This window comes from Strix aluco, chromosome 5, assembly GCF_031877795.1.
Source record: "Strix aluco isolate bStrAlu1 chromosome 5, bStrAlu1.hap1, whole genome shotgun sequence".
Lineage (NCBI taxonomy): Eukaryota > Metazoa > Chordata > Aves > Strigiformes > Strigidae > Strix > Strix aluco.
The window spans coordinates 19,995,998-20,023,065 of record NC_133935.1 but is presented as its reverse complement, the minus strand read 5'-3'; the positions used below and the strand labels follow the sequence as shown (position 1 = coordinate 20,023,065).

General features: G+C 39.7%; 1 protein-coding gene across 4 annotated transcripts in view; it reads right to left on the bottom strand.

The window, feature by feature from the left end:
* Positions 1-1,040: 1,040 nt before the first annotated feature.
* The window catches only part of PTPRO (protein tyrosine phosphatase receptor type O), a 153,438-nt gene continuing 127,410 nt past the window's right edge, over positions 1,041-27,068 (bottom strand). For 3 of the 4 annotated variants that reach the window (XM_074826284.1, XM_074826286.1, XM_074826287.1), the window contains 13 exons: positions 26,131-26,251; positions 24,091-24,159; positions 20,493-20,576; positions 17,065-17,100; positions 15,450-15,531; positions 14,325-14,415; positions 13,759-13,835; positions 11,344-11,478; positions 10,240-10,362; positions 8,556-8,710; positions 6,002-6,137; positions 3,573-3,693; positions 1,041-2,425 (listed from right to left, as the gene is read on the bottom strand). In XM_074826284.1, the coding sequence (XP_074682385.1) occupies positions 3,589-3,693; positions 6,002-6,137; positions 8,556-8,710; positions 10,240-10,362; positions 11,344-11,478; positions 13,759-13,835; positions 14,325-14,415; positions 15,450-15,531; positions 17,065-17,100; positions 20,493-20,576; positions 24,091-24,159; positions 26,131-26,251 (1,214 nt within the window). In that variant the 3' untranslated portion in view covers positions 1,041-2,425; positions 3,573-3,588. The remainder of the gene's footprint in view (positions 2,426-3,572; positions 3,694-6,001; positions 6,138-8,555; positions 8,711-10,239; positions 10,363-11,343; positions 11,479-13,758; positions 13,836-14,324; positions 14,416-15,449; positions 15,532-17,064; positions 17,101-20,492; positions 20,577-24,090; positions 24,160-26,130; positions 26,252-27,068) is intronic. The other variant, XM_074826285.1, reaches the window with a different exon arrangement.

Genomic DNA, 27,068 nt, shown 5'->3' with positions numbered 1-27,068 from the left:
CAGGCAGTTATCATTTGCAACAATGCGATTTTTGGCATCTGTGCATCAATCTTGCACCCTGTCATGTTCAGCCGAGCTGTTACAGCCAGCCTACACTGTGATATTTTGTGTGCCCATGAATGTTTTAAGAGTAACCTGCTTACTCTGGTCTCTGATACAGAATATATGTAGACTTGATGGGCAATGGCCAGCAGGAGGGAGGAGACAGCAGATGAGAAAGCAAGAACATTTGTGGGGTTTATTTCCTGCCCTGCCCCTGCCTCTCCCCCCCAGCTAGTTCTCTAGAGGGATATGAACATATTTTCTGAGTAAACATAGAATGAAAATCTGAAATATATTTTTTTTAAAGCATGAAAGCAAGGTCTGAATAGTCAAGTGCTCATATATAATTCTGTCTCTTGTTCAAATTAGGCCAAACAAATCTTTGTTGTTCCTACTGAAATGGCAAGCCCTCCAGCTGAGGTGCACTGGTGAAATAAGAAATGTGTACCATTGAAGCCTTTCTTGTTAGCAATCTGCTCCCTGAAGACAGGGCTCTCTGCCCTTTTGCATCCATCTCTATGCATCTTGTTTAGAGAAATGGCACCTCTGCTTTAGGACTGTGCTTACTGGAAAACGTGGAAATAGCATTAGATGCATGAAAAGAGAAGGGGGGTACTTCATATCTACCCATTTAATAATCAGAGGTAGAGTCCTTTTTCTTCAGTACCCTTCCCAAGGACATGTTTTATTTGAGGGATGATGTTGTCTATGCAGTTTTACATAATATAGATGGGATAGTTTGAAGGAAGATTTCCATTGCAACCAATAAGATGACAAAGTAGATATTAAAGGAATATATACTTATTTACCTGCTAGTGGAATAACTCTTTGGAAGAAAAAATTCAAATACCATCTGAAGGAGGTTATCAGGCTCCTGGAGGTAGCTGAGCTACCGAACTACACCCTGGTACCCTGACAGGTGATAGCAGGCCATGGGGCAAATAAAAAGCATAATGCGGGTGTGTTTGCTGTTTTGCTGATAGTGACCTCTTCACAGGTAAGCAATCCAGTGTGTTTACTTCCAGTTCAAATTTGTTTTGTTTACATTGAGTACCATTGCTGCTAACTTCCAATGAGGTGACACAAAGCAACAGGTTACAAAAATGCCATCAACATCCATTCTGACAGCATCCATGTCACAATACACAATGATGTACCGGAATTATACAAAGACAAAAAAAAAATATATATAGCTAATTATTCTGACTAGAACTGAAACTGACAGCAAAAAAGAAAAGAGCCCCCCACCCTGACCCTGAAGCCCCTGCAGGAATCCATACTGATGCTTTGGCAGCCTCATAGCAATAAAGCGATAACCAGCCCTTCACATGCCAAAACTGTGTTTTTGTAACATCGTGAATTCCTGGTTTGGAGAAGTAGTTACAACTGTTAAAGCACTTTTTTTTTTTCCTTTCCATCCTCCCAACCTGAATCAGCTTTATGTTTTTACACAGGGTTAATACTTATTAAAAATAATAAAGAAATGAGGGGTATAGGCACCGTAGACTGCTCACACAGTTAAATGCTATAGTAATGGAGTCTAAGATATCCCACCTTGAAAATCAGCTGCCCTTCGATTAGATTCATCTAAAACAAGAGCCTGATCAGTGTTGTTACTGAAAAGATTGGCGAAAAGAGCAATCCCTATGATTAATTAGTGGTAGCATAGTCAAGAACTGAAACCACCCCATTTCTCAGTATCGGCTGCCTGCTTCAGCTTCAGGCTTTGTGGTTTGGATTTCTGCTCGTCAGTCCATTCCTCAGGTCTTGTGCTCTCCCCAGACCCCACATACATCAGTGCTGTAGGAAACAGTCAAATCCAGGTACCCGGCAAACCCCCCCACCCTCCCACCCCCTTTTCTCTTCATAATCTCCAGATTTCTTCATGTATGTTCATGCCTCGCTATTTACTAATGAGGTATTATTAGATACTAACAATGCCTGCTCTCCTATGAATGTTAGCACAGACCAGTGACACATGAAGAAAGCTCTTCAGTCAACCATTAAAAAAATATTGCACTTACTTTAACCTTAAGCCCAACCTGCACAAAAAAAAAAAAATTTTAAAAATTAACCAGAAGTACAAAACAAAAACTCAACACTCTGAAGCAATCTATTTTATGCACATATAGTGTCTTTTCCTTCACGTTGTTTAGCTGAATTTGGTCCAGTATTTTAAAAAAATGTCCAGAAATTAAACAGTTCAAAAGACACCGCAGGCTCGTTAAGGCTTTGTCTCCCCAGTGCTTCATAAAGTTAAAAGTTCCTTTCTTTCATTGTCCATGTACTGCAAAGCAGCGGTCCCTCGTGGCAGAACAACTGGCCGTTCATAAAAAAAAAAAAATCTGAAGCAAGGGAAGATGGGTGTGCTTCATGGTCTCACCTGGAACCAAACAAACAGAATGCTTTAGAAATAAAAAAAGGAAATAAATACAGTTCTTGGCACATATTTTTTATCAGCCCTCCAAACAGGCTGGGACTGCAGCCCACCAGTACAAGCAGCTGGGCTCTGGGACTCAGATTAGACAGTAAACTACCTGACCATTAGGAAAAATTAGGCAAATCAAGGTTCATTTTATGGGCAGGGGAATGACATACGCAGAGGCTAATAAAGGCGGATGTGCAGCACCACAGATACACAGCAGAGACGTCTGGTATTGGTGCCCACAGCCCAGCTCTCCACCAGCTATTTGAGAAGCTAGTTTGTGTTGAAAGTCTGTAGCTTCCTGTTTCACTCAAAAGCAAATATTAAGGTTACGGCTGGGTTATTTTACTGTCATCTAATGAACTAAAGCTCATTAGCTTTTAAACAGCAGTGATGTACGTCCTCCCAGCTTGTCCCCACCAGCAAACCTCTTGGTGGGCCAGAGCCCTGTGTTTTACTCTGCATCTGGGGGCTGGGCTGGGCTGGTTGCATGCAACAGGTCAGTCACTGAGGCTCAGTGGAAAGGCAAGCCGGTCGCTTCTCTTACACTAATGGTAGTACCAGTTTGAGACCCCCTCCTGTTCCCTGGTACTAGATTTACAAAAAGAATTTCCCAGTGTTTCATGTCAGAGCTTTATGGTTACCATCACACCCTCCAGCAGGCTCTGCTGCCACAACAGCAGTGCTGGCAGAGCATCCCCAAACCTCTGCTGGCCTTGGTAACCTGGCAGTTAGTAAGTGACTTGAGAATGACTGAAGATTTAAAGTCCTCCCCTCCTTAAACTTTGCAAAGTGTGTTAGGACAAGCTGCAGGGAATGGTTAGATGGCTCACTCAGGATTCCCAGATTCTCTTTTTCTTTGAATGATGAATGAGCCAATATAGTCTTACAGTGCTGGGAAAGTATAGTGGATTATTTACTGTGAGAGGCTAGAGGGATCTTCCTTGCACTCTCCATGTGAACATCATCTCAGAGGGGGATGAGGTCCAGAAAGCTCCAAACCACCAGCAAGGCTCCTGCAGCAAACACTCACTGGTTGCTGCTGAGCAACCGGGATGCAAGACTGTGGACATGGCGCAGGGCCAGACTTGCCCGACTGACTTACCACCTGTGACTCTGAACTAGGACTTGCTGACATTCTCATATATGACATCGCTGATGCAGAACTGCTGCTTCTTCTTTTGCCACATCAGTTGCACACACTGGTGAATAAAAATGTATTGTTCCTGGAAGAAAAGACCAAATGAATGGGCATTTTTGCACCTCAGAAAGCACGACAAAAACCCAAACAGTGAAACAGTTTGATAGTTCACAGTAACAGCCTGCACAGCTTCTCTGTCTCTCCCTCCTCAGCCCCTCACAATGTACAGTGAAGTGTCTGCTCCCAAAATAATAGCCCACAATTGTTACAGATAGCAGCTGGGGAGGCATGAAATCCACCTGAACTACCCCTAGCATCATAATCACTTATTAACCACATGACTGGTGATGGGATGGGACCGGATGGGACAGGACACATCTGAGCTAAAGTGGGTCTACTTCATATTGCCTGAAAATGAATTAATTTCCAGACAGGTACCTCAATACTTTATGTGCAACAAATTGCATCCATGCCACACACACACCTGAAATATTTTAATGATCTTCATGTTCCTTAGAGCTTAACTTCTTTATCAATAAAAAGCTGAAACCTGATTTTGTTCACAGAGCAGTTAATTATTTGGGGAGTTATCAACCTCTGTGCAAATGACACTGTAAGTCAGGTCAGTCGCATGCACTGTTATATTTGTGGACAGGTTTTTGTGCAACAAGACTGTGGTTATCTTTGATTTTTGTTTTGGTTATGGACTGGCTTTTCTAAGCATTATCATCAGTCAGATTAAACACTGTAATTCAATTTGCAATAACCTAATTGATGACTTTTAGATTTCAAAGAGAGAGAAGGCAAACCCTGATGAATCCTTACACTAAGCTTTAGGTAAATCCTTACACTAGGTACAGGGAGCCAGTGGATCTCAATCAAAAACAATTGTCTCAAAACCAGAGTCTGAATTTCAGCCCCTGTCCCCAGTGGTCTGTAGATGTCAGGAGATATCAATGAGTTTGAAGCATATTTCAGACCACAGAAATGCCTGGACTTCCTCACACCCACTAATTCGGAGTGACTGGGTTTAATTCAGGGTATTCTCCAGTCTAACCTCCTTTTTGGGCCTGTGCCATTTGTTTTTTTAAACTGCTCAGCGAGACACTGCCAAGTTTCCAGCGTACCAGGCAACGTGAACCCAGGTGAGCTGTGAGCCCTTTCAGGCTCTGTAAGCCAAGCCTTTTCCGTGGCCTCTGCGCCTGAGTGCCAGTGCCACCTAGTGACCTCTGCGGCCAGGCTTGGCCACTGCCTGCCGCAGCGGGAGCTCAGCGACCGCCAAAGCCCAGCCCTTGACATCAACCCCAGGCAGGCAATGAGTTTGTACACAGGGGAAAAAAAAAAAAAAATCAAAACGCGCATCACCTCTGTAGTGGTAATGCAGTTGCAGTTGAAACCAACCAGCAGGATTGATAAACATCTCTGGTGTTTGCAAAGGATCCACTTTTGGATTAATATAGAGAATTGTGATGAAAAGTGGTAGTTTGATAGGAATGATCCAGAATGGTCTGAGAATCATTTTCATTTCTAGATGCTAGTTTTTGACACTGCAGGTTTTCCTCCTCCTCTCCTCATTCTGCTAAATCTTCTTTGCTTTGCTCTGGATTCAACAAATTATCTGCCAGACCTAGCCTGCAAACAGTGATGGTGGCACTTTCAACTGACTGGAGGTTGCCAGCTTCTACTGTGTCTAACCAGTGAGGAGTACAACAGGCATGAAATCTTTCCTGCAGTAGAGGAACTGGGAAGGTTTCAGATGCATAAAAGCTTCTGCTTTGGAAAAAGTTTGTGATTTTTTTTTTTTTCCATTATATATTCTGACAATATGACTATTCTCCTGACATTTGCCTCAAGAACAGAGAAAGAACTATCCAGTAGCTATTTGGGCAGGGAGAGGGGCAAGGAGGGTGTCTGGCAGACTCAGAGTCCTTTTGTCTGTTTTGCTTGTTATTTGTATTACTATTGTGTAACTGAGTTCCTATGCTTGGCAGACGATACCCTCCTGAACAATTGTGAATGGCTATCCAATACTGATATCACTCCATGAGCCATTAATCCCCTCAGCAAGACCAATTCTTTTCAAAATGGTTTGAAAATTTTGTATGTTAATCTCTTCTAATGCATTTTTTGCATATTAATTTCAGAGAAGTTAAGAATAACTTATCCCCTCTGGAAGACATCAGTGAGATTGAGGATATATTATCAGACCCACCTACGCAGCAGATTAATAACGTGACAATATTACAATGAAGATGAAAACTTAATTGTATCTATTCATAGCTATTTTGTCAAATGTTTAGGGGGAACAACAGTCGTTGGACATGAACACACTATGGAGATGTATGAACTAGATCTGATGATATATTCACAGTGTTGAAGTGACCTGATCTTACCTCTGTCTGCACCATGGACATTCTGTAGGACCGCATGTCAGAGACCAGGCCCAATATATCTACGAACTCATGATCACGGATGTGCTGTAAGAGCCGATCCAGGGCTATGAAGGTTCCTGTTCGTCCCACTCCAGCACTGCAACACACACAGACATGCATCTCATTTCAGGTTTTTCTGATCAGGACAAACAGAAAAATCAGTAGTACTGCAAAAAGCAGGTGTCCTGCAGCTGTGATAATCAGATGTAGCTAATTAGAGGTCAGACAGGCTGGTTAATCTGTAGGACTCAATGCCCAGCAATTCTTCATCCATTGTTTAGTGCAAATATTCCATCTTCCTATACTCCTCTTCATGCATTCACACCTTTATCCACCCGCAGCTGTCTGCTCTTCCTACTTTCACTGCTCCCCTCAAAGATTTCATGAGACATCTCTAACTACAGGGGCTGTAACCATAACTGCTGAGACCCACTCAGCAGTGATTGCTGCACAGAGGCAGCTGGGGCTGAACCTGCACAATTCAGTTCCACAGCTCTTCACACTGCAAAGCTCTCAGCTTTGCAAAGGCACTGCACTACTGCAGTTCATCCTCAAAGGACAAACCACCCAGAAGAGTTTACACTCCAGGACTTCTGCCTTGGGAGCATGAGACAGAAATAGTCAGCAACCACTCAGCTGACAAATCTTCATCCCCCCAAAGGGAAGCTTAAGTGACTAGAAAAAAGAGATGCTGTTCTGATTTAGAGATTCTTATGTGCATGCGATTCTTTGCATTGTGATTTCACATGTAACATTTAAGTCTGATTTCATTATGAGTATAGTTTTACAGGTTTTATAGAGTTTCATATAGCATCCCAACACCATACCTACTACTAAGGATAGAAGTGTGTGTCTTAACAAAAGTTCTTTCTGCTGTCTTGTCATATTTTTCAGAAAAGCCTTGAAGGTATTTGCACTAAAGTTTATCAGTTCATCTCAAGACAGGTCAACATAACTGTCACAAAACAGGTTAGGTTTTTTTCTGCTTGCGTTTAACAAAAGTCTCAATATCTTGAATGAGATGAACACAACAAAACTTCTGATCTGACAGATTCATTAATTGATAAATTAATTCTGTGCCTCTTTAATGTTTGAGAACAATTGCTGTAGAAGTGGATAAATACATTTTCTCCGCCCCTTCCACTAATTTCATAACATTGCCACTTTTAATCTACCTGATCTAAGATGTACAGTATACTCTAAAAATACTATCTGAAAATCTCTCTCTCTGCTGCTAGAAGCATCCTAGTTAAAAATAAAGTACTACAGTTGTTACCCAGCTCTCTGATACTTGCTTCTATTTCTTCCAAGAACAATTAAGTGGTATATAAGGGGTTTGATTTCACAGCGCTACATATAAATCTCTTCCCTGGCTTACTAGCGTCTTTCTTGATATTAGGACTCCCAGAACAATATCCCCTATGAATTTCTCCATTAAGTTACAGGGGAGGGCTGCACGATTTGCTACTTTTACTAATGCTGTTGTTGGTTTGCATTCCACTAGAACACTAAGTGCCTTATCTGGAAACTAGCAATGATATTGCTATAAAAGACTGTTTTCTGGGAAGGAGCTCTAGAAATTGTGCAAAGTGGTGGGAAGAGAGAATCAGTGCCGACCATCACATCAGCACCAGGAAAGACAGCGCTGGAGGGTGCTGACACATTGTACAGCAACATAACTGCTGCCTCAGGGGTGAGTGATGTAGGGCTGGCTGAGATTAATCTCATCAAGCCTTGACTTCCATTAGGAGTATGTCACCATACTGCACATGTATTCATCCATTGCAACTCATCTATTTACAGATTTCTCAGAAATCTGTTGTGAGTAGCTCTCGTACTAGGAGCCACAAAGAGGTCTGCAGTCAGTTGGGAGAGCTGCATCAGAAACCAATCTGGTATAATATCATCACTAACATGACAGCTGCCCCCAGAGAGGCTGAGTAAGTAAGCATCTTAATAAAAGGCCAGATGACGTACAAGAGATAAATCTGATAGTATATAGACAACGTTCCTCTCAAAAAAAGAAAAAAAACATGTAACTGTTATCACGGGATACTGGTATTACTGCTAGTACGGCATAACACTCTTCATGTACCTTCTGAATGTACCAAAAGCCAAGTGACCAGAGGAGGAGGATCTGTGCAGAGACACACTTCTGCAGGGAAGCTGTGTGGCTCAATCACATCATCCGTATTGTGAAGGTGTGGAAATAAGAAAGCAGGGGCAGGCTCTGAGCTGGTGTAAATCAGGTTTGCCTGCCGTGTCTCTCCTGAAGACATTTGTTTATAACATCCAAAGAGCTGACTCTACTCCAGAAAGCAGTGCCTTCATGTCTACGGCTGCAGGCTGAAATCCCAGCCCCACGGTAGTCAAAGAGAGGGACTAATACCCCTTAACACCAAAGAGAACAATTTCTAGCTAACAGGTGAGCAGAACCCCAAAATCTCTTACAATGGTTTCCCAACCTATTTAACAGTTTACACCCTTTAGTTCTGAATTTCCTTGAAGCATTTACCTGCAGTGAATGACCATGGGCCCTTTACTCTTTGCTGATTTCTGCCTGACCATCTGCACAAACTGGAGGATGCTTTCAGCAGCGTTGGTCGTGGGGACACCATGATCGGGCCAGGCAGTGTAGTTAAAGTGCATCACATCTTGCACCTCATCAGCCTAATGGGAGAAGCAGAACAGCACTATGTTCACGGGAGTTTTAACAGTGCAGTCAAGCTCAGACTGAGGGCTTTTTGTAATTTTGTGGTTGTTTTTTTTTTTTCCCCCAAAAAATACAGTCTAAGAAAGTAAAGTCAGCCCAAAAAATGGCAAAGAATTTACATGATATTTGATAAAAAAGGGGAGGGGGTATCAAGGCCATCATTATCAAAAAGGCATGAACTCTCGTTTCTGGCTTTGGGATTTGTTTTTTGCTTTTTTTCCTCATGGTGATTTGATTTGATTTTGCTTCTAGATCAAGAATTGTTGCATTTTACAAGTTTAGGCTTTCTTCCTCTTTTCATTCCATTCCCTCTCCTCCTCTCATTTTACCACAGATAAAGAACAACGCTGTTGGCAAATAATCAAGACTGGACTCTTGAGAGTTTTTCTTTTCAAGTTTCAGAGAAAAAAAAATACCAAAAGGGAAGAAAAAATCATTATGGGGAAAAGGAAATATTTAGAAAAATACCCATTATTATAAAAAAGGTTTATGATTCTAAAAACTCTAGTGACTTTAGGTGAAATAAAATCCTCAAAAAACTCATTTGTCTTTGAGACTTAAAGGAACTTGAAACATGGGGAGGGATGGGGGGGTGTCATCACCAAAACCCATGACAAGCAATGCTTTTAGTTTTGCCATTTTGGGTCAGGCTAAATAACTACTACTGTAACTTCTCTCCAGTCATATTCAACAGCAGATGCTTAGGCAAAGAATATTAAAAAATAAATCAGTACAAAAGACCCTGAAGTAGCTGTCCTGGGTTTGTTAAAGGACAGTTGATCTGAACTAATGACAGTCTTGTTATTTTCAATGGATGCCAACAGTCATTTGCAATGGATGCCAACTTAGGCATTTGCACTCTTAGCCTGCACGCTGTGCACACTTTGTAATGCAGTGAGGCATGGCTGAGCAGGGCCAATGTCGATGCGCCAGTGCACAGCATTTTTCACATCCCCTCTATCTCTCTAACCTTTCCTCCATGAGCTGGTGCTGGCAATGAGCTGGTGCAGGAAACAAAGCTGGAAAGAAATGCTTGAAAATCTGAATAGCTTTAATTTGGAAATCCCATGCTCTCACCTGTGTTTCAGTACTTTATAGGAATATACGAATATTGCAGAATTGCCCTTTTGAAAAATATTTTCAATTTCTACATTGGTATTTTCAAGTTTTGAATGGCTCATAGCAAGAAGATATATCTGAGATAAAGAAAAGAAGTAGTTTACGCATTTGTTGACACTAATTATTGGCACCACAGAAATGTCCAGAGCTCTGGTACTACTTCTGTTTCAGTCCTGTACTTTGCTGAGAAATTCAGAGACAACAATTTTAGGGGAAAGCTTTGTGATTTAGCTATTTGTCTATGTGGAGTGAGGGTATGGCCATCGATGTCTCTCTTAGATGTTTTCCACCGAATGCCAGAAACGGACAAAAGTTAAAGAAAAGGCCTTTGCCCCTTTAGCAGGGCCACGCAAAATGTTTCACTTACATAGCTAATTCGGAAATTTCTATAAACCCAATCTGCATGCTCCTCCTCTGACAGCATCTCCACTGTGATGTCCCCATATGCAACAGGATCTTCTGTAAAAGGCCAGTAATGGTCACATTTCACCTGAAAGGGAAATAAATACATATATGTTTTATTTATATAAATACATACATATGCATATATAAAAAAGTACAAACAAAAGTATACTGAACCCCAGTTTTAGCAATGTCTACAGCACTATTTACTTGATGTTGCAATAAAAGGTAATATATCCTGCAGTGATTTTCAGCCTGATCATTCCTACTTTTGTAACTATGGACATAAGCTATACATTGGTTTTCTGAAGGGTAGCATTACTTTAGTGAAGAATGGAAATACATAGTGTCTTTGTAGATTGTTACTTTTCCTAATAGAATACGTCTAAGAGGAACAAAATATGGGGAACAAGAATAAGTATTTTGAATAGAATTTATTTTTCTATATATTTATTCTTGTTCCTCATGTTTTGTTCCTCTTAGATGTTGTTATTATTATTTAAACTTAAAAGCACAGAAGCACAGAAGGGTGAGGTTGGAAGGGACCTCTGGAGGTCATCTCATCCAACCCCCCTGCTCAAGCAGGGCCACCTAAAGCAGCTTGCTTAGGACTACATCCAGATAGATAGCTTTTGAATATCTCAAAGGATGGAGGCTCCACAACCTCTAGGAACCTGTGCCAGTGCTCAGTCACCCTCACAGTCAAAAAGTATTTCCTGATGTTCAGATGGAATTTAATGTGTTTTAATTTGTGCCCATTGCCTCTTGTCCTGTCACTGGGCACCACTGAGGGGTCCACTGTCTCCATTCCTTCCCAACAGGCATTTACACAGTGACAAGATCCCCCTAGTCAGGCTGGAACATCCCAGCTCCCTCAGCCTCTCCTCATGCGAAAGATGCTCCAGTCCATTAACCATTCTGAAACACCTGCCATAAGTGAATGAAGTGCCATTCCAGTTCTGGTTATGATGCTGGATCATGATCAGAAAACAATGCAAAGAAATTCAACCACTAGAAAATGTTTTCAGAGTAGTTTCTTTTATACTATGTGCAAGATTTTGTTACATACCCTTCTTTTCTCATTACACTGAGTGAGCATAACAATAATTTGAGATTTTTGCTGGAGAACCATCTTCCAAAAATCATTCCTAGTTTCTGGCAGTGGTCCTTGGGTTGCAATGTATTCCTGGGGTGAATTATAACCCTAAGAAACAAAAGAGACAGGTGCTGTTTACCAACATAATTAATGCTTCAGAACACATACTTTTCTCTGGCATGTGTATTTTTTAGCTTGCTCAAGTTCATTTTTTACTTTTTCAAGTGATTTCTAATATAAAGAAACTACTTCATGATTTTTGGTATTTATTTTGAGATGAGAACTTTCTCCTGGTTTTGATGCTCCCAAAGTATAAGCAATCTAGAATGAAAGACAGAAGATGAATCTATTATACAAAAAAGTTCCAGCTTCTTCCATATTTCATATTCTAAGATTTTGTTTTGTTACAGGCACAAAAACAATTACAGATGCTTAGCCTGCTCATCTCAAGCAGTGCCTGTGGTGATTTTCAGTCACTAATGGAAATGGAAGGTAGCGATGAGCAGGGTTATATGAACGTGTTTATGTCACGAGGATTTAAATTAATAAAATATTAATTAGAATTCTGCTTAAAAGAATAGAGAACATGCTGAGTCAACACCCTTAACAGATTATCATTGCTATGTTTTATTGAAGCTCAGATGCTTTATATCCATGTATTCCTTCTCCTATCTCCATCAACATGCTTTTGCTGGAAAGACTCCTTCCCTCTCCAAAACAAAAGACCATTATAAAGACTATAATAAAAGATCCACAGAATGGCCATTTTGGCATCTGCTATAACCATATTTGCTGAGATTGTATCATCAAAACTGCATTTGGAAAGTTACTTGATATTCCAAGTAAGAGGAAAAGATACATCCAACACCCAGCATGACCCCATGTAAATTGGGCAATTTCTGTGCCACCACATTATGCGGATTGTAAAAATATTCGTGATCTGGAAGCACTTTCCATAAATGGTTTCCTGCAGACATTTCTAGAAGTCAGCTCAATCTGAGTTTTTGCACTACACAGAATTTTCTGTTTTTTTGCCTGCATGGGCTATGTCTGACCTAAGTGTCAAATCTCTATTACCACAGATACACAGATCACCACTAGTATCTGTGTTTGGAGGCAGGTACTCAGTGGAGAAGTAATCATCAGGAAAAGCCAAACATTAAGATTCTTTGGTCAGCATTATGCTATAAATAGAACTAAAGAGATGTAAACTATAAAAAGCAGAACTGAGCAATCTTAAAAGGACCTCTACATAAAATCCTATTATCCATAATCCCATGTCATAGAAATTTCATGAGTTCGGAATGATGCTTTTGAACACTGGAATATTTTTCTTTCTTGATTCACTGCGAGCTCAGGCACTTGCAGCTTGAGTGTTTAGGTTCACGCTCTTGACACATAGACTAAGTGCAGGCAACGTGCTCAGCAGTACATGCTTGGGCAATGCCACAGTGACAAACGAGTGGTTTCACTGACTCATCTGAGGGCTCCTCCCTTTTCCATAATGCTGACTCAGCTCTCTCCAGCAGAGCCAGGGCCAGCTCTATCTTCTGTTCTTGGCAAGGGTTTAGAAATGCTCATCTGCCTATGGTCCCCAGGCGCAAGGTCTTTTTCTAAATGGATCCTGTAGCGTCCTGCCTCCTCTCCATGCAGAGCAACCCAGTGAACATTGCTCTCCTTGTACATGGCTTACAGTGAACCAGGGCAAGGGGGGATAACAGAGGGGAAAACCCTTGCGGCAGTGGCAGGAAAAAGCCTGGGTGACTACACAAGCTCAGGCGAGAGTAGAAAGAGCTGATGAGGTTTTAGCCCGCCCCCAGTGTCAAACTGACTACAGCTCTGAGTATACTCAATTATCCTAAAACCCTGGGTGCTACTCCTGCTAAATGGCTGCTCTATGCCATGCAGAGGGAGGCACACCGGGAGCACCAGAGACGAGGCAGAAAGCAGAAGCTCCCTCCACGCACCATCTGGGCTGCGTGCATTTTGTCAGTTGGGGAGTGTCTGGCTTAATCCTTTTTCCATGTGCTGTAGAAACCTGGAAAAGTCTCTCATTTAAAAGTTTATGTTTTTCCTAGCTGTCTTAAAAAGCCACTGAATCACTTCACGTTTCCTCCCCATTTCCCTACCAGTCTAATCTAGGTTTCACAAAGATTCACAGCTCACCCAGTGCTACAGTGGCAAAATTTGCCAAAAATCTTCCCCCACCACCACCTTTTTTCTGGTGGCTGGTGAAAAGCACAGTTCCCTGTAGGCAAAATATTGGAAGCTGAAGAAGACACTGAGGATGTGAGTGCGCTTTCAGGAGATATTGTGCTATTTCAGGTGACACGCTCTAACTGCTGTGCAGGACACTGCTCTTTACACTGACCAAGTCTCTGTACTCACAGGAATGTAGTTGGCATTAATGTAGTCAGATCCCTCTTCTTCATTCATTGAAACTAACCGGACACGACTAAAATCATCTGTAAAAGGAAAAGAAACATGGCACTCATCTCCAACTAGGCAAAATTAAAATTAATCCTATAAAAACTGAAAAAAAATCTATTAAAAAAACAGAAAATGCTTATATTTACCAACAGAGAGCAATGTTTGCTTCAGTAAACACTACATGGATGCACCATCACTGTTCTGCGAAATACACGCTCCAACTGCCATGCCTTTGGGCTTCCTTAGGTTTCATTAAAATCGTAACAGGAATATAGTAACATTACTCAGTAGTAGAAACAACCTCGTGTTTCTGACCTCCAATCTCCTATCCTGATAAACATCCCCAGAAAGCTATGTGTCTTCAAAGCTAACAAAAAACATCTACTGCCTGGCTCTCTCTAAGGGTAGGTTTTAGAACAGGCTTTTATCAGTCAGAAAATCTGTTCTGATTCTCCATTTCTCTTACTAAATTTTTCTTTCCCTCTTGAGGGACTTTAGCAGGAGCGTGTATGTGTTGTACTTACATGGCAGGATATTCGTGTAGCGATTTTTACAGCGATTCATGGGAAGATCAGCAGCAAAGTGGGGTATGTCAAGCCCAATCAGTTTTAGCTCCTGGGGTAACAGAAAGAAAAATGACAAGGTGAAACTCACAAACATTCAAAAAATAATTCTTTGTGAAGTGATTAGTTGTGGCAGGTACCAGACCGAAAATGCTTATAAATCACTTTATAAACTGACAGCAGGATTACACTGACTTTCCTTATCTGATGCCTCTGAGTTTGGCTCCAAACAGCTAGAGAGCAATGATGTGGTCTCTCCTGCTGATGCTGCCAACGCACTGCTGCCATCCAAGGCTGTGGCTGTGGACTACTCCTCTCTACCTGCACTTAATTAGCCAAAAAAGTGTCAAACCAGGGTGTTGGTAAGTTATCTCTGTGGTGGTCATCCACCCCACTTAAAGGGTTTTCTTCAAGTCCTCAAGTGGCTTTTGATCTTGATACTGGGGAATGCTTGGAAGATCTGTCTAGCCATTCATTACCTTCAGTAGCTACATCTAATATATGATGCATCTTTTCACTGTCAGGAAGGGAACATGGCAGCCACCCAGAATGGTGTTAACTTACCCTGACAGTCCTTCCCATTCTGTTTCCATGTTTAAATCTTCCTAAGCTAGCCCTGGGATAGGAGCTTTTTAGTTTTATACTACTAAGCTGACTTTAAATTATGAGTAATTAAGAGAATGTACCCGAACCAGTCTTAGAGAGACATCCTTGCTCTTAAAGAGATTTTTGGTGTTACCTTCTCATTTCATTGCTTCCCCTCAAATTAAGGGCATTAAATAAATACATTAAAATCCTGAATTCAATTCAGGCTGCTAGCATATCATAAAACTTAAAGGAAGTATGTCAGTCTGACAATTATCTTGAATCAAATGTGATGAGCCACTCAAATCAGCTCACTAAATGCAGCCTTTAACACCAAGGTCCACTTTTAAATTGTGCAAAACTGGAAGTGAAGCTGCCCCACCTAGCAACAGCACATATTAAACAACACAGAGCACAGGAACACACCACGCAAACCTAACTTCTGGAAAAAGCTGATCTAGGCATGGCAGCTAGGAGAGGACAGAGTCCCCACAGACTTACCTCAAATTGCAGAGAAAATTTATAATCTGAGTCTTTAGCCATATCTTTGATGTATCCGTCAAAATCATCCAACTGGACAGGGCTTTAAAAGCAAAACACACAGAAGTTAAGAAAAAAAAAATCTTCTTTAGTACATTTTATTTCTATTTTCCCCACAATACTATCAAGTCATGAATATATATTTGCAACTGTTAATGCTAGAAAGCAACAATAAAACGAAAAAAAAGTCTTGTGGTTGAGTGCCACCACATGGTGGGCACATTGCTCATTATCTGCATCATACCGTAATGGCAGCAGAAAGAGAGGCTGAGAGAGGGTTGATGATCACTCTGTGTGAGCAAAATGCTGCAGCTGGTTGTGCTGATGATAGTAAGCACCCTGGTTTGGGGGGGCTGCAGTTGTCCTACCTGAGGGAAACCACTGGTCTGAGGTGAGGGGAATGGCCCATGCACCCCTCCTAGGATTCCCTGGTCCCTGAACTGCTTTTGCTGGTGGGTATGTCCCCAGGGCACAGGTGGCACCACAGTAAGTGGTGATCCAGCACCCCATCACAGACCCACTGTCAGTACCATCCCACCAGTGTGCTTCTGAAGCACCAGGGCAGCTGCTGCTTCATTTAAGTTGCCTCTTGTGCCACGTAAAATGTTGCTTTCAGATATTTTCACACCTGGCAGAGACACTTTTAAAATTCATCTGAGCTTTGCTCATGCAGAAAAATAGATTTCATATTTAGCTTTTGATTTCTTTAGAAGGTCTACCAAAAAAAATCCCCTAAAACAGCATTTTGGATGCCACTGCCATGACTGCTTTCTGTGCTGACTTTGAGAACTATACACATTTGTCATTAGAGGTCAAAGTCTCCTCCCAAAGAGATAGTGGGTAAAAAAAGTGGTCTATAACTATACAAAACCATGCAGAGCTCCAGCAGGTATAAATTAGCCTTGATTTAGTGACTCCCATCATTCTGCAGACTTTTTCACCAGGTGAGGGTCTATCTGTTAGTACAGGCACAGCCCCTGAACATAATGGAGAAATAATTAGGCTAACTCTCTGAATAATGAAACACAGGTAAACAGCTTCCCTCACCTAATTATTACCATGCTCTAATTTACAAGCTACTGAAGCATGTATACAGTAATCTTTTCATTTACTTTGAGGCAATATGCCCAAAGGAAGCTGTCTTATCACCACTTAATTACTCCTGTTTACCCGTTAGCATTAATGATCTCATGTTCTAGCAACAACTATAATGAGATCCTCATGTCAAGAGGGAAAATACCACTAGAAACAAATGCATCCCAGTTTTTCACCATTTGTCATTTTTAAATAAGGATAAGCTCTGTTGGAATCACTAAGTTGGATAATTGATCTTTTCCCTGATGACCAATTTTCTATCAGTAAGGAGCTGTTTTACCACAACCTATCTGTTGAGAAGAATTGCTTTTGTCCAATTATTGTTTGTTTTCTGCCTCCAGATATCTTTCTCTGGATGTGTTTATCAAGAAGCTTTCTATATCTGTAATTGCAGTATCACTAGACCATGTACTCCATAATGCATGTTTAGTCTAAGGTGATATATTTTTTTATTTCTTTAAATATCAAAGAAGTTACATACTTGGTCAGCTTTCTCTTCTTTAATCCATTTTTACTCCTGTAAAAAAAAAAAAAAAAAGTAGTGTTTTCATTCCTTAAACTATTGTATAGTCTTTGTTCAGAGTTAGTACTGATTTAAGAACGTATGTTTTCTGGTCACCATCATACTCAGGATGAGATTGGTGATAATATCTTGGTCATTTTTAATCTGATAGCAAAATTTCCATTGACACCAACGGGATGCGTTTTCCATTCTGTGGCTCTGAGTATAACCTGCTTGTGAAAGGGAAAACCCGTGCCCAGCACAAGCAATGGGTTCTCTACAATTCCTGACCCAACAGCACTGTTGGCTCACGTGGGCCAGGGCTGAGCCCCCGGGGCCTGAGCCCAGCCAAGCCTGGCCAGGGCTGCGCTGTTGCAGGGGATGGGGCACCACGGTGCCCCCCCAGCTGCTCCACTACGGCTCTAGTGGGCTGGGAAACTGGATGCCACACTAGAGAGCAGCCGTGAACAAGAAGCATCTGTTGGGTAAAGGGAGAAAACCACCACCTCTCAAGGAAGGATGGAGGAAAAAGGAAAGGGCCTGAACACTATTTCTCATCCGTTTCATAACCTGCTTATGATGATCAGTGAAGACAACGGCAAATATCCTACTGACTTCAGCAGGCCTCAAGCTTAAACCTTAGAAAATTTTAATTGACTTTTAACAGTTAGAGATAATCATGCCAGTCATGTAATACACTGTCTTCACATGATTTATGAGTGATATAATTCACTAGCAACAGTTGCGAGAAAGCTTGAGTGTGTTAAGCAGTACAACCCATACAATACGGACTTGAGAACTGCACTACACTAACTACCACCATGTGGTTTTTTGGACGGGGTGTGTTTTGTGTTCATTTTGCTGTTGCCACAAAAAAGTTAAGCAATCAATCAGATTAAACGCACAAAGTGAGCACCCTGAAATAATGTGGCTAGAGGTCTGAAAACACGGATTCCCTCTGTTAAGCCAGCCACAGAGCACAAATAGATTCCTGCTTACTCAGGACGGATTTTAGTAATGTCATTTTTTTTTCCCTGGGCATTAAACAATATCTGGTCATTCATCACATTATAATAATGTCATTTTTCATTTCATGATGATATTAAAATGATTTCTAGGTAACTTGGGTCACAGCTTCAATTAGTAAATTAAAGGTGAAGACTTTTAATTTTAAAACAAAATATAAAGAAAGAAATAGTAAAAAGTGGAGTATTTTTATTTTTCTACCCTGCTAAGTTTAGAAGTGAAATTAAAAAAAAAAAACCTATTAATTTCCAAAATTAAGTTTTACAAAATGTTCAGTTTTTGGAGCAGCCACAATCTGTAGTAATTTTGTTATCTTGTCAAGATACATTTCCATTTAGATGTGGAGCTTTGCCTGCAGAGTTAGCAAGAGCTATAGCAATACCAGCTTTACACTAACATGGAGATTTACTTTACAAAGCTTTACTTTGCAAATACTATAAACCTCTTCAGCCTACCATGTTATCTATCTGTATAGTATCTGTACATTCATGTGTAGTATATACATAACCCAGTAGTATCTGTTCTATATCTTCAAAGTTTTTTTTCCAATGAAATCTTAAAATTAATTTCTGTAAATTATTCAACACATTTCTTCTCTATCCCCTGTGGCTGTGGTAAACCTTTTAATGTTGGGCATATTGGAATTCATTTCAAAAGAAAAAGATATCTAAATGCTGTTTATGATGGGAATGCTTCTAAGAATGCTTCTCCAAGGAACACTCCAAGAGGCAATAAAACAAATGATTGACATCCATTTCTCAGCAACATTCTTGTGCTTCGATAGTCTCAAGAGGCCTTTGTTTTTTAGCATTGCAATTGTTTCCTGAATGTTCATAAATGTTTTAAACCAACTTGTGTGCAAAACAAAGACATTTGAAACATTTCATTAGCTAGTGTTTCATCTGTTCTTCAATTTACCCTACAGATTAAAATACAAAGAGAGGGATTAATCTCATCTCATTCAACTTCAGCTCCTTTAAACTTGGTCATCTAGACTAAACCAGGTAGCTTGATTAAAGAGGAAACCTTTGAAGAAAGAGACACATCTGGAAAGGTGACTTAATGCATATTAAACAAAAAGAGGCAAAGTGGAAAAAGATGATGACTCTTTTTGCAGCAGTGCCATTGGCAATGGCCACCTTGGGTTTCTTGACCATTAGAGACTTAAGAAAGATCAGTGTGACCTCAACAATAATAAACAGCTTGCCTGATCCTCCATCACTGTGCAGATCTGATAGTTAGTTGAGTTTATGTCAGACAAGTGACAAGTCAATATAAAAGTAGCCTTGGAGAGATGTGGAAGGCTGCCATCTGCTCTTCAGCTGGGTTTGTGTGGAGAACGTGCTTTTAATTTCATGGAAGAAGAAATGGACCCTTCTTTAGTTACATAAACCCAGTAATTTCTGGGCCCACTGAAAATTTAGATTGGTTTTGCTACAGGCCCAATGTGACCCAAGGAAAAACAGTATCAGAAATACCTGTGCTGAAGATGTCAATAACTGCCTGCCAGGGCTTTGGTGCCATATGGTAACATCAGGGAAAACGTTTGGTCAAAAGTAAATCTTAACTTTGGTACCACATTTTTGTAAATCACTATACCTTGGACTCAAGACCATCAGGAACTTAAGTTTCTTTTATATAAAATTAAGCATTTTTAGATCATAGTCATTTATAATTACTTGTTAAATGGTTTGTAAAACAAGTTCTGGTTCTAAATAGACCCTGTGGCTTTGTTGGTTAGGTATTTTCAAAAAAACCCCAATCAGTCATTTACTAAGTCTTTATAAATTATTTACAGACTAGACTATTAAATATACACACATATGCACAAAGACACGCACACAGTGACCCAATTTTTACACTTTGGGACTGCTAGTTTATATCAATTCTAGGTGAACTGTTGTTTCCAAAAGCAAAACTTTTACTGATATCAGGAGAGCATAACTGCACCTTTAAAAACTAAGGTATTTGACATCACACACCAAACAGGTGGGGCACAATCAAGCAATTTTAGTAATAGAAAAGCAGCAGCAGCAGAAGGCAATGCCAGGCAATGAACAGATGAATAACTGGGACAGAAGAAGCCAGGACTTATAATGAAGTGGCAAAAATTGCAGAGAGCAACGAGATGAATGTGATGACCACCGTAAGATTAGATTTTTAATACCAGAAATGAGTTGGAGCATAAACAGACAAACCAGGTGTAGCAGGGTAGCAAATACTTTGATACCCACATCCTCTCCAATCCATGTTCTAGTACAAGAAAATTGTATCTTCAAAAGCTTTGAACCATTTGAAAACAAAGATATCACACATTTTTCATGTAATAGAAATTAACATTGTTTACACATTGCATATGGAAAAACAAGTAAATCACTTACCAAGGATTAATATAAAATGCCAAAAGATAATCAGTCCAAAGGCATGAGGGTAGCAGAGTTAGGAAAGCAAATACACTTCTACGCCTGTGAGCATTAATAAATAACATACATAAAGATGAAAAAGTGAGGAGAGTTAGTAAGACAAACAGAAATCAGGAGATCAGCAAATTCTATTTTAAAAATCAGCTAAACCCATAAAGGTTTCCTCTTACTTCATAAGAATATTATTAGCATTCATAGAATTTTTACTCCTCAACCTGACACCCTATGCAGGATTTTCAGCTACCCAACATAAAATTCTATATGATCAAAATAAAAGTGTTTTACGGTATTGATTCAGGCCCGTTATTCTAAATTGATGTTAATTGATAAACTGGCAGATTTTCAGAGAGTAAAATGTGTTTGAAAATTTCATTCACAGGTTTATGGCCATTACATAGGTGGTGCTAAATTCTGATGATTTGAGGTATTTCAGAACAGACATAGCTTGTTTTTACCATGTACAACTATGATAAATCTCCCACGTTTGCTCCTGCAAGTGATCCTGTGGATATCAGAACATCTGTATCAGAGATAAATTCAGATAATTCCAATATCTAATACCCTCTATTGAGTCAGATTTCTGAAAATATCCATATAACGTTTTGCAGAGTTCAGTTTTTAAGTGTTTTAAATTCTCTCCTAGGTTTTCAGCAAAACATTATTTGAACTTCTTCTAACTGTGGTTTCTATGAATAACTATTCACAGCAGATTTCACTGTGGCTAAAAGAAATTTGAGTACAAAATCATTCTAAACTTCTGTATTTGCAACCTGTTTACTAGATTTTGCTATGCATTAATCCAGGAAACCCACTCAGGTTTGTTCTACCTATTGGTGGAGTGGGCTACAGGTACCTTGCAAACATGAAAAATTCATTAAACTTAAATAAAAATTGCCCCAGTAGCAGGATTTTTTTGCCAAATACACCTTCAGTGTGTTTTTTCCTGATCAGAAAATCTGCTGTCCTAAAAGCAATACCATCCTTCTAGAACTGTTCTGAAGAGGAACCAAAGTGAAATTTCCTTTTTCAGTACTCTTAGTTCTGGTAGATACTGTGTTTTCCCTAATAAGCAAGTCACATCAAATGTAATCATCTCTAATCTTAATCTTCCAAACAATGGTGGAAACTTCTGCTCACTCAATGAAAACTCCAAGTTATGATTCAATGAGTTTTGCTGCTGAAGAGAAAATGGGCAGTGCAGTTTCTGCAGAACACTTTCCCTGGGCCTTGGTAGGGATTGTGTGGGTCAGACAGAAGCGAGAGCCCTTTCTGATTAATCATATGCCATATTGTTGCAGCATCAGGGCCTTAGGGCTTATCCATTGTTAGGGTTTCTATGGGACTGGACTGAGGATGAAATTTGGTTTTCCATAAGCAGATCTCTGGTGCCACAGAGAGGTGTTCATTAGGCTTAGAAGAGAGAAGTGATGATGTTGCCAGAATACTCCTCTTTCCTTTGGGAAACTCCAAGTGAGGCTTTTACTTCCTCTTGCCTACAGAGGCAGAATGAATTATTCAAGCCTGGGTCTTTCATCATCAAATCATCATGAGAAATTTCCACAGTTTATCAAAGCATAGGCTAACATGCTCGCAGACCTACTTATATTGTTCACAGATTAGGAACTCTGACATCTAAAACAATTGATTTCATTCAACATATGAAAAATATGTAATTATCCAATAAATACAATATTGTTTTCCTGGAATTTTACAGTCTTTCACCTACTGCTCATGTGTACCAAACAATTTTATTTAATTAAAGGAAAGATGCAGACATTGCTCATATCCTGAAAACTCTGCTGAGCTAAGCCTTCCTTAGGAACCAGTGGATATGCCCATAGTTCCCTTATTAGATCCCTGGAATGACCCCAGGCAAAATGGGTTTCTTAATCCTCCTACTTGTCTTTAGAGATATATTTTCCATTTGTCTGCCTGGATGGACAGTGAATCTGGTCTTGACATTAGACAACAGAGGCACACAAAACAACATATCTTTGCTAACTCTTAGAGAAGTCAGGACCATAAGATTAGGGCACACTGCCTTCAGTTACCACAAATCTGTGAAGTTATTAAGCAGAAATATTTTCCCCAATTTTATAACATTTTATAACATATTTTATAACATAATTTATGTATGTGCATATATACACATACATATGTGCATATATACACACATATATATGCACACACATACATACAGATATACTAAATCAAGCAAGAACCTTCACTTTCCCATCGAAACCTATTAATTAATTCCCCTTCCCATAAAAAAGCCTTTTATGGTTTTAATAACATCTGTTGCTAGTTTAATCATATGATTCAAGCTTGGACATTTAATTAATATGAGTGTTTGATCTTCTGCCTTCTTTGCCATTAATATAGTCCAAGCAAGAGAAGCTGAAAGAGAGATTAGTTTGTACTGCATACAGTTGACTGCTAAACCAAGCAAGTGAAGCTTGTTTAATATCCAGTTAATTAGCAGCACAGTGAGGTATTGACAAGATTTGCTGGGCTTGTTAGTTCAGTTTGCACGCTTATTAGCAAAAGACTTGTGGAGCAGTGTCAATCCATTTAATCCCATCCTTGCTGGCAGGCTGTGTCCTATGAGATCATGGAAGCAGTTCCCTGCACACCAACTCCTCTTTCCAACTTCTTGGCTGTCAACAAAGCTGACCATGGGTGTAAAACCAAGGCATATATTTTCTTCTCCCTACATACTGGAATGGGGCTGACAGTATGCTTTTAAACATCTGTGTTTGGACTTGCCTTGCAAGGCAAGAGGTTTTTGCAGAGATTGCTAATAACAAAACAGTAAACCTTGGGTCAGTCATTAGCACCCATTTGATCACCAAAATAGAAATGGAAACTATCAAAAAATAGGCACCACCCTGGTGCCAGTCAGGTAGCTCTGAGCCCTTTTGCTTCTACAAAAGCTAATCCTACAGACTTTCTTTGTTCAAATACTTCTCTTCGGCTGGTGGTGTCAGTGATGGTTTGGAGTCCACAGTCAGTGCCTACAGCTCTTGTAGGTGGTTTTCTAGACTAGCAAGAATATAGATTTTTTTCAAGTCTTTTCAACAGCACTGTTACAGTAAATATTTGAGTTGGCTTGTCCTTGTCTTGAAATGCCAGTAAAAATTAATTAATGGCACTGCATGAAAACAGTTGCTCATTGGTCACCTACAGGCAAGCTTACTCCTGGATGTAAATATATCTCTATGGAAGTGCTGATGGATTTATAGATCAAGTTTTTACACTTGCATTATTTTAGGAAATATGTCTGTAAGAGAAAGGAAAAAATATCCTCCCAAAACACATATACACAACTTGGTTGACATGTATATACATCATTTGCTACTAAAAATAGCAGGTGACAGAATACGTAGTGTTGCATCATCATTCAAGAAATAAAATACTATAATAACAGGTATAGTAGTTTTATCTTAAAGAGGGACAGTGATGACATAAAAAATAAGCACTTAAGATTAAAGATCATATTTGCCAAAAAGCAGAGATGGGGAAAAACATAATTAAAAGCTTTGCTTCAAACACTCACCAATTATAGGGAAGCTTTCCATCTCTCTCTAAAGATGCAAAATTGACAAAGGTTCCAGCCCCACACTCCCTGTTTCAGGAAGACCATTGGGTACAAAGTTACCATTTTTGGATTCACAAAGTTTGCAATGACACTGATTGAACAGAGAGCAATCAGAGTTGCAAAGAAGTGCTGAATGCTCACATCTGTGACTAGATCTGAGATAATCTGTGATAAACATAACTGAAATCCCTTAACATAACCAATAAACATTCAACACCACCTAAGATCATGTTTCCTAATAATGCTTTAAAAGAGTGAAACAAGGGAGAAGTTGCTAATAAAGATCTCAAATAGACCTCATCCTCTGTCCAGATCTGGGCTTTCTATAGTCTGGCACTAGCACTAGTTGCTGGCCTCAGTACACATGCTAAATATTTAACTTTCCATACTAAATATTCACCTTTCCATACTAAATATTCACTGTCCCAACTCTAAGGAGATGTATAGTTGTCTCTATTTGACAGCATCATGGTAATGTTGAGTTCACAAAATAATTGTGGAAAACCCCTGAATTTTCTAAATAACATTACAGTGAATTTATTACAGGTCCATTATTTTCAGCTACAAAAGATAAACTGACTTGACTGGTTTTGATTCCTTGATTTAAGCAAACAATTGCTTGCAGCTTCTTACTGGATTTACTTTTTAAATTTCCTTCTGAGGTTTTTATCTTCTGTGGCTAGCAGTGAGGAAGAGGAAAAGAAAAAGCTTCGGGCTGCCGACGCAGTAATTAAATAGGAAGGAGAATTAATTTAGCTGGGATTTTCACAGAGCCAGTTACATCTAAAAGGAAAAAAACCACATGATGTTCACTGAAAGAGATATCCTGCAAAATATGTGTGATGTGGTCATCTGTTGCATGAAATACATAGTCAAGACGCAATGCATAAAATGCAGTGTCTGCTAGGTAGCCAGGTGCAAGATTCTTCGCATAAGTTTTTCTACAGGAAATCATTTCCTTTCTTGACACAGGACAGTAAATTAATATAAAATATATTACATAGATTATAAAAGGATGAAGACTCCAGGACACTTCAAAAACCATTGAGGGTTTGGAGAAACTTTCACAGTTCACTTGGGCCATAACATAACCCACATTAAAGTGAACTGTTACAGGTAAGACCACCAGGAAAAGGAAACTGAATTTCAATATTCCAGTACAAATGATTGGTGCAGATAGCTGAGTGAACTGCAGGTTCTGTAAGAAAAGGTTTACTCCTACAAGGTATTTTTTCCTTTCATCTGTACAACACAACAAATTGGGATCATTAACGTTATAGTGAACAGCAGGACCTGAGATCCCTTCTGGATTTGTGGGTCTCAGTGTATATTTGGCTGCATCCTTACTGATGAAGATCTAGGTGAGCCAATATGCTCTTTACCATGCTGTAGCTCCCATAGGAAGGAAGCCCATATGAAGGCAGAATTTGGACAACTGGAAGACCAGGATTTGGAGGCAGACCGGCAAATGCTCTAGAGAGATACTGTCAGGGCCCTGGGCACATCCTCCCTCATCGTAGAGGTTTGGCTGCCAGGGCTCAGGCCTTACATGGCCCCTGAAATACAGTATCCTGGACCTGATGAACAAGCCATCTGAACTGTTCATATGGAAATTCTCCTGTTCTAAACCATATGAAAGATTTGCAAAGCATCTCAATGTCCTGCTCATGCCCAGCTGTCTCAGATCCTAATTATTCTTTAGGTTCCTGACACAACCCTTTTGTAATAAGTGATTCCACTTCTAACAGACCCAATCTTGCAAAGCTCAAAACGAGATAAAGGTCGAGGCTTATAACTCAGGTCAAGAATGAAAGTAAACAGAGGGAGAAGACATGCTATTCCTAAACAGCAGCAAGACAACTAACTATTTTGAAGGTATCCTGTTCACAAAACATCTTGAGCAGCACCCATGGACACAAGCATCCTCAGTTGCAACTGTTGTTATGATGTGTTTGTTGTTGTCTGAAATTTTTGGAATTAGCATAAATCTGGACTTACCTGGCCATTTGTAGATGTTTTCTCCTAAGTACAACAAGAGTCACCAGCAGCAGTCCAATCAGAAGGATACTTAGGATGGCTAACACGGAGATTACCACTACGTTGGGATTCATCTCAGTGACTGTACATACAAACAAGGACTCTTGGTTATTCAATTCAGAAGTGCTGACAGTTTGGGGCTTTTTTTTTTCCCTGAATGTTCATAGTTTTATTTTTCTAAACTGATCTCATTCAGCCTGGAGTGTTACAGAGAGAAAAATCTACCACTAGAGATAAAGGGAGGTTTTGACTAGTTATTGCTCTTACAAAATTTCTCTGGGGAAATGACTTCACTCTGGCATTTTGTTAAACTTTGGCATGTTCTGATTTTTTTTTTCTTCCTTTTAACTGACATTCATAACAGAAAAGGCTGAAGGAATTATAAAATACAGATATTCATCATCATCTATGTCTCCAAAGCACATTTCAACTCTGAAGTTCTTCTTCAACAATAATCAATACCTTTTCTAACCCAAAAGCAAAATAATAGGCTGAGGCTCTGTAATATACTGGGTTGAAATTGATTTAAATACTTTGGCAAATAAATTTTAACAAAATATTCCGTTCTAAATAAGAGCTGGAATCAACTCTCAATAATAAAACCTTTACTTATTTTTGTTCCATATTACATGGAACAAACTTATCAATTGTACTACTATGAGACCAGGTACCCTGTTCTGTTCACTATATAAGAAACCCTTCTACTTCACTCAGAATAATTTTACATCTCTGTCTAAATAACTTGTCTAGAGAAGCACTGTTTAGATTATAAATCATGGAGATTTTTAAGCTAAGTATCAGAAATTGAACTCCAGCATGGAGTGGTGTATGATGTACAGGACCAGTGAATAAAGCTACACAATTCCCTAACTAAGCAGAGATGACACTGATCACTCTGA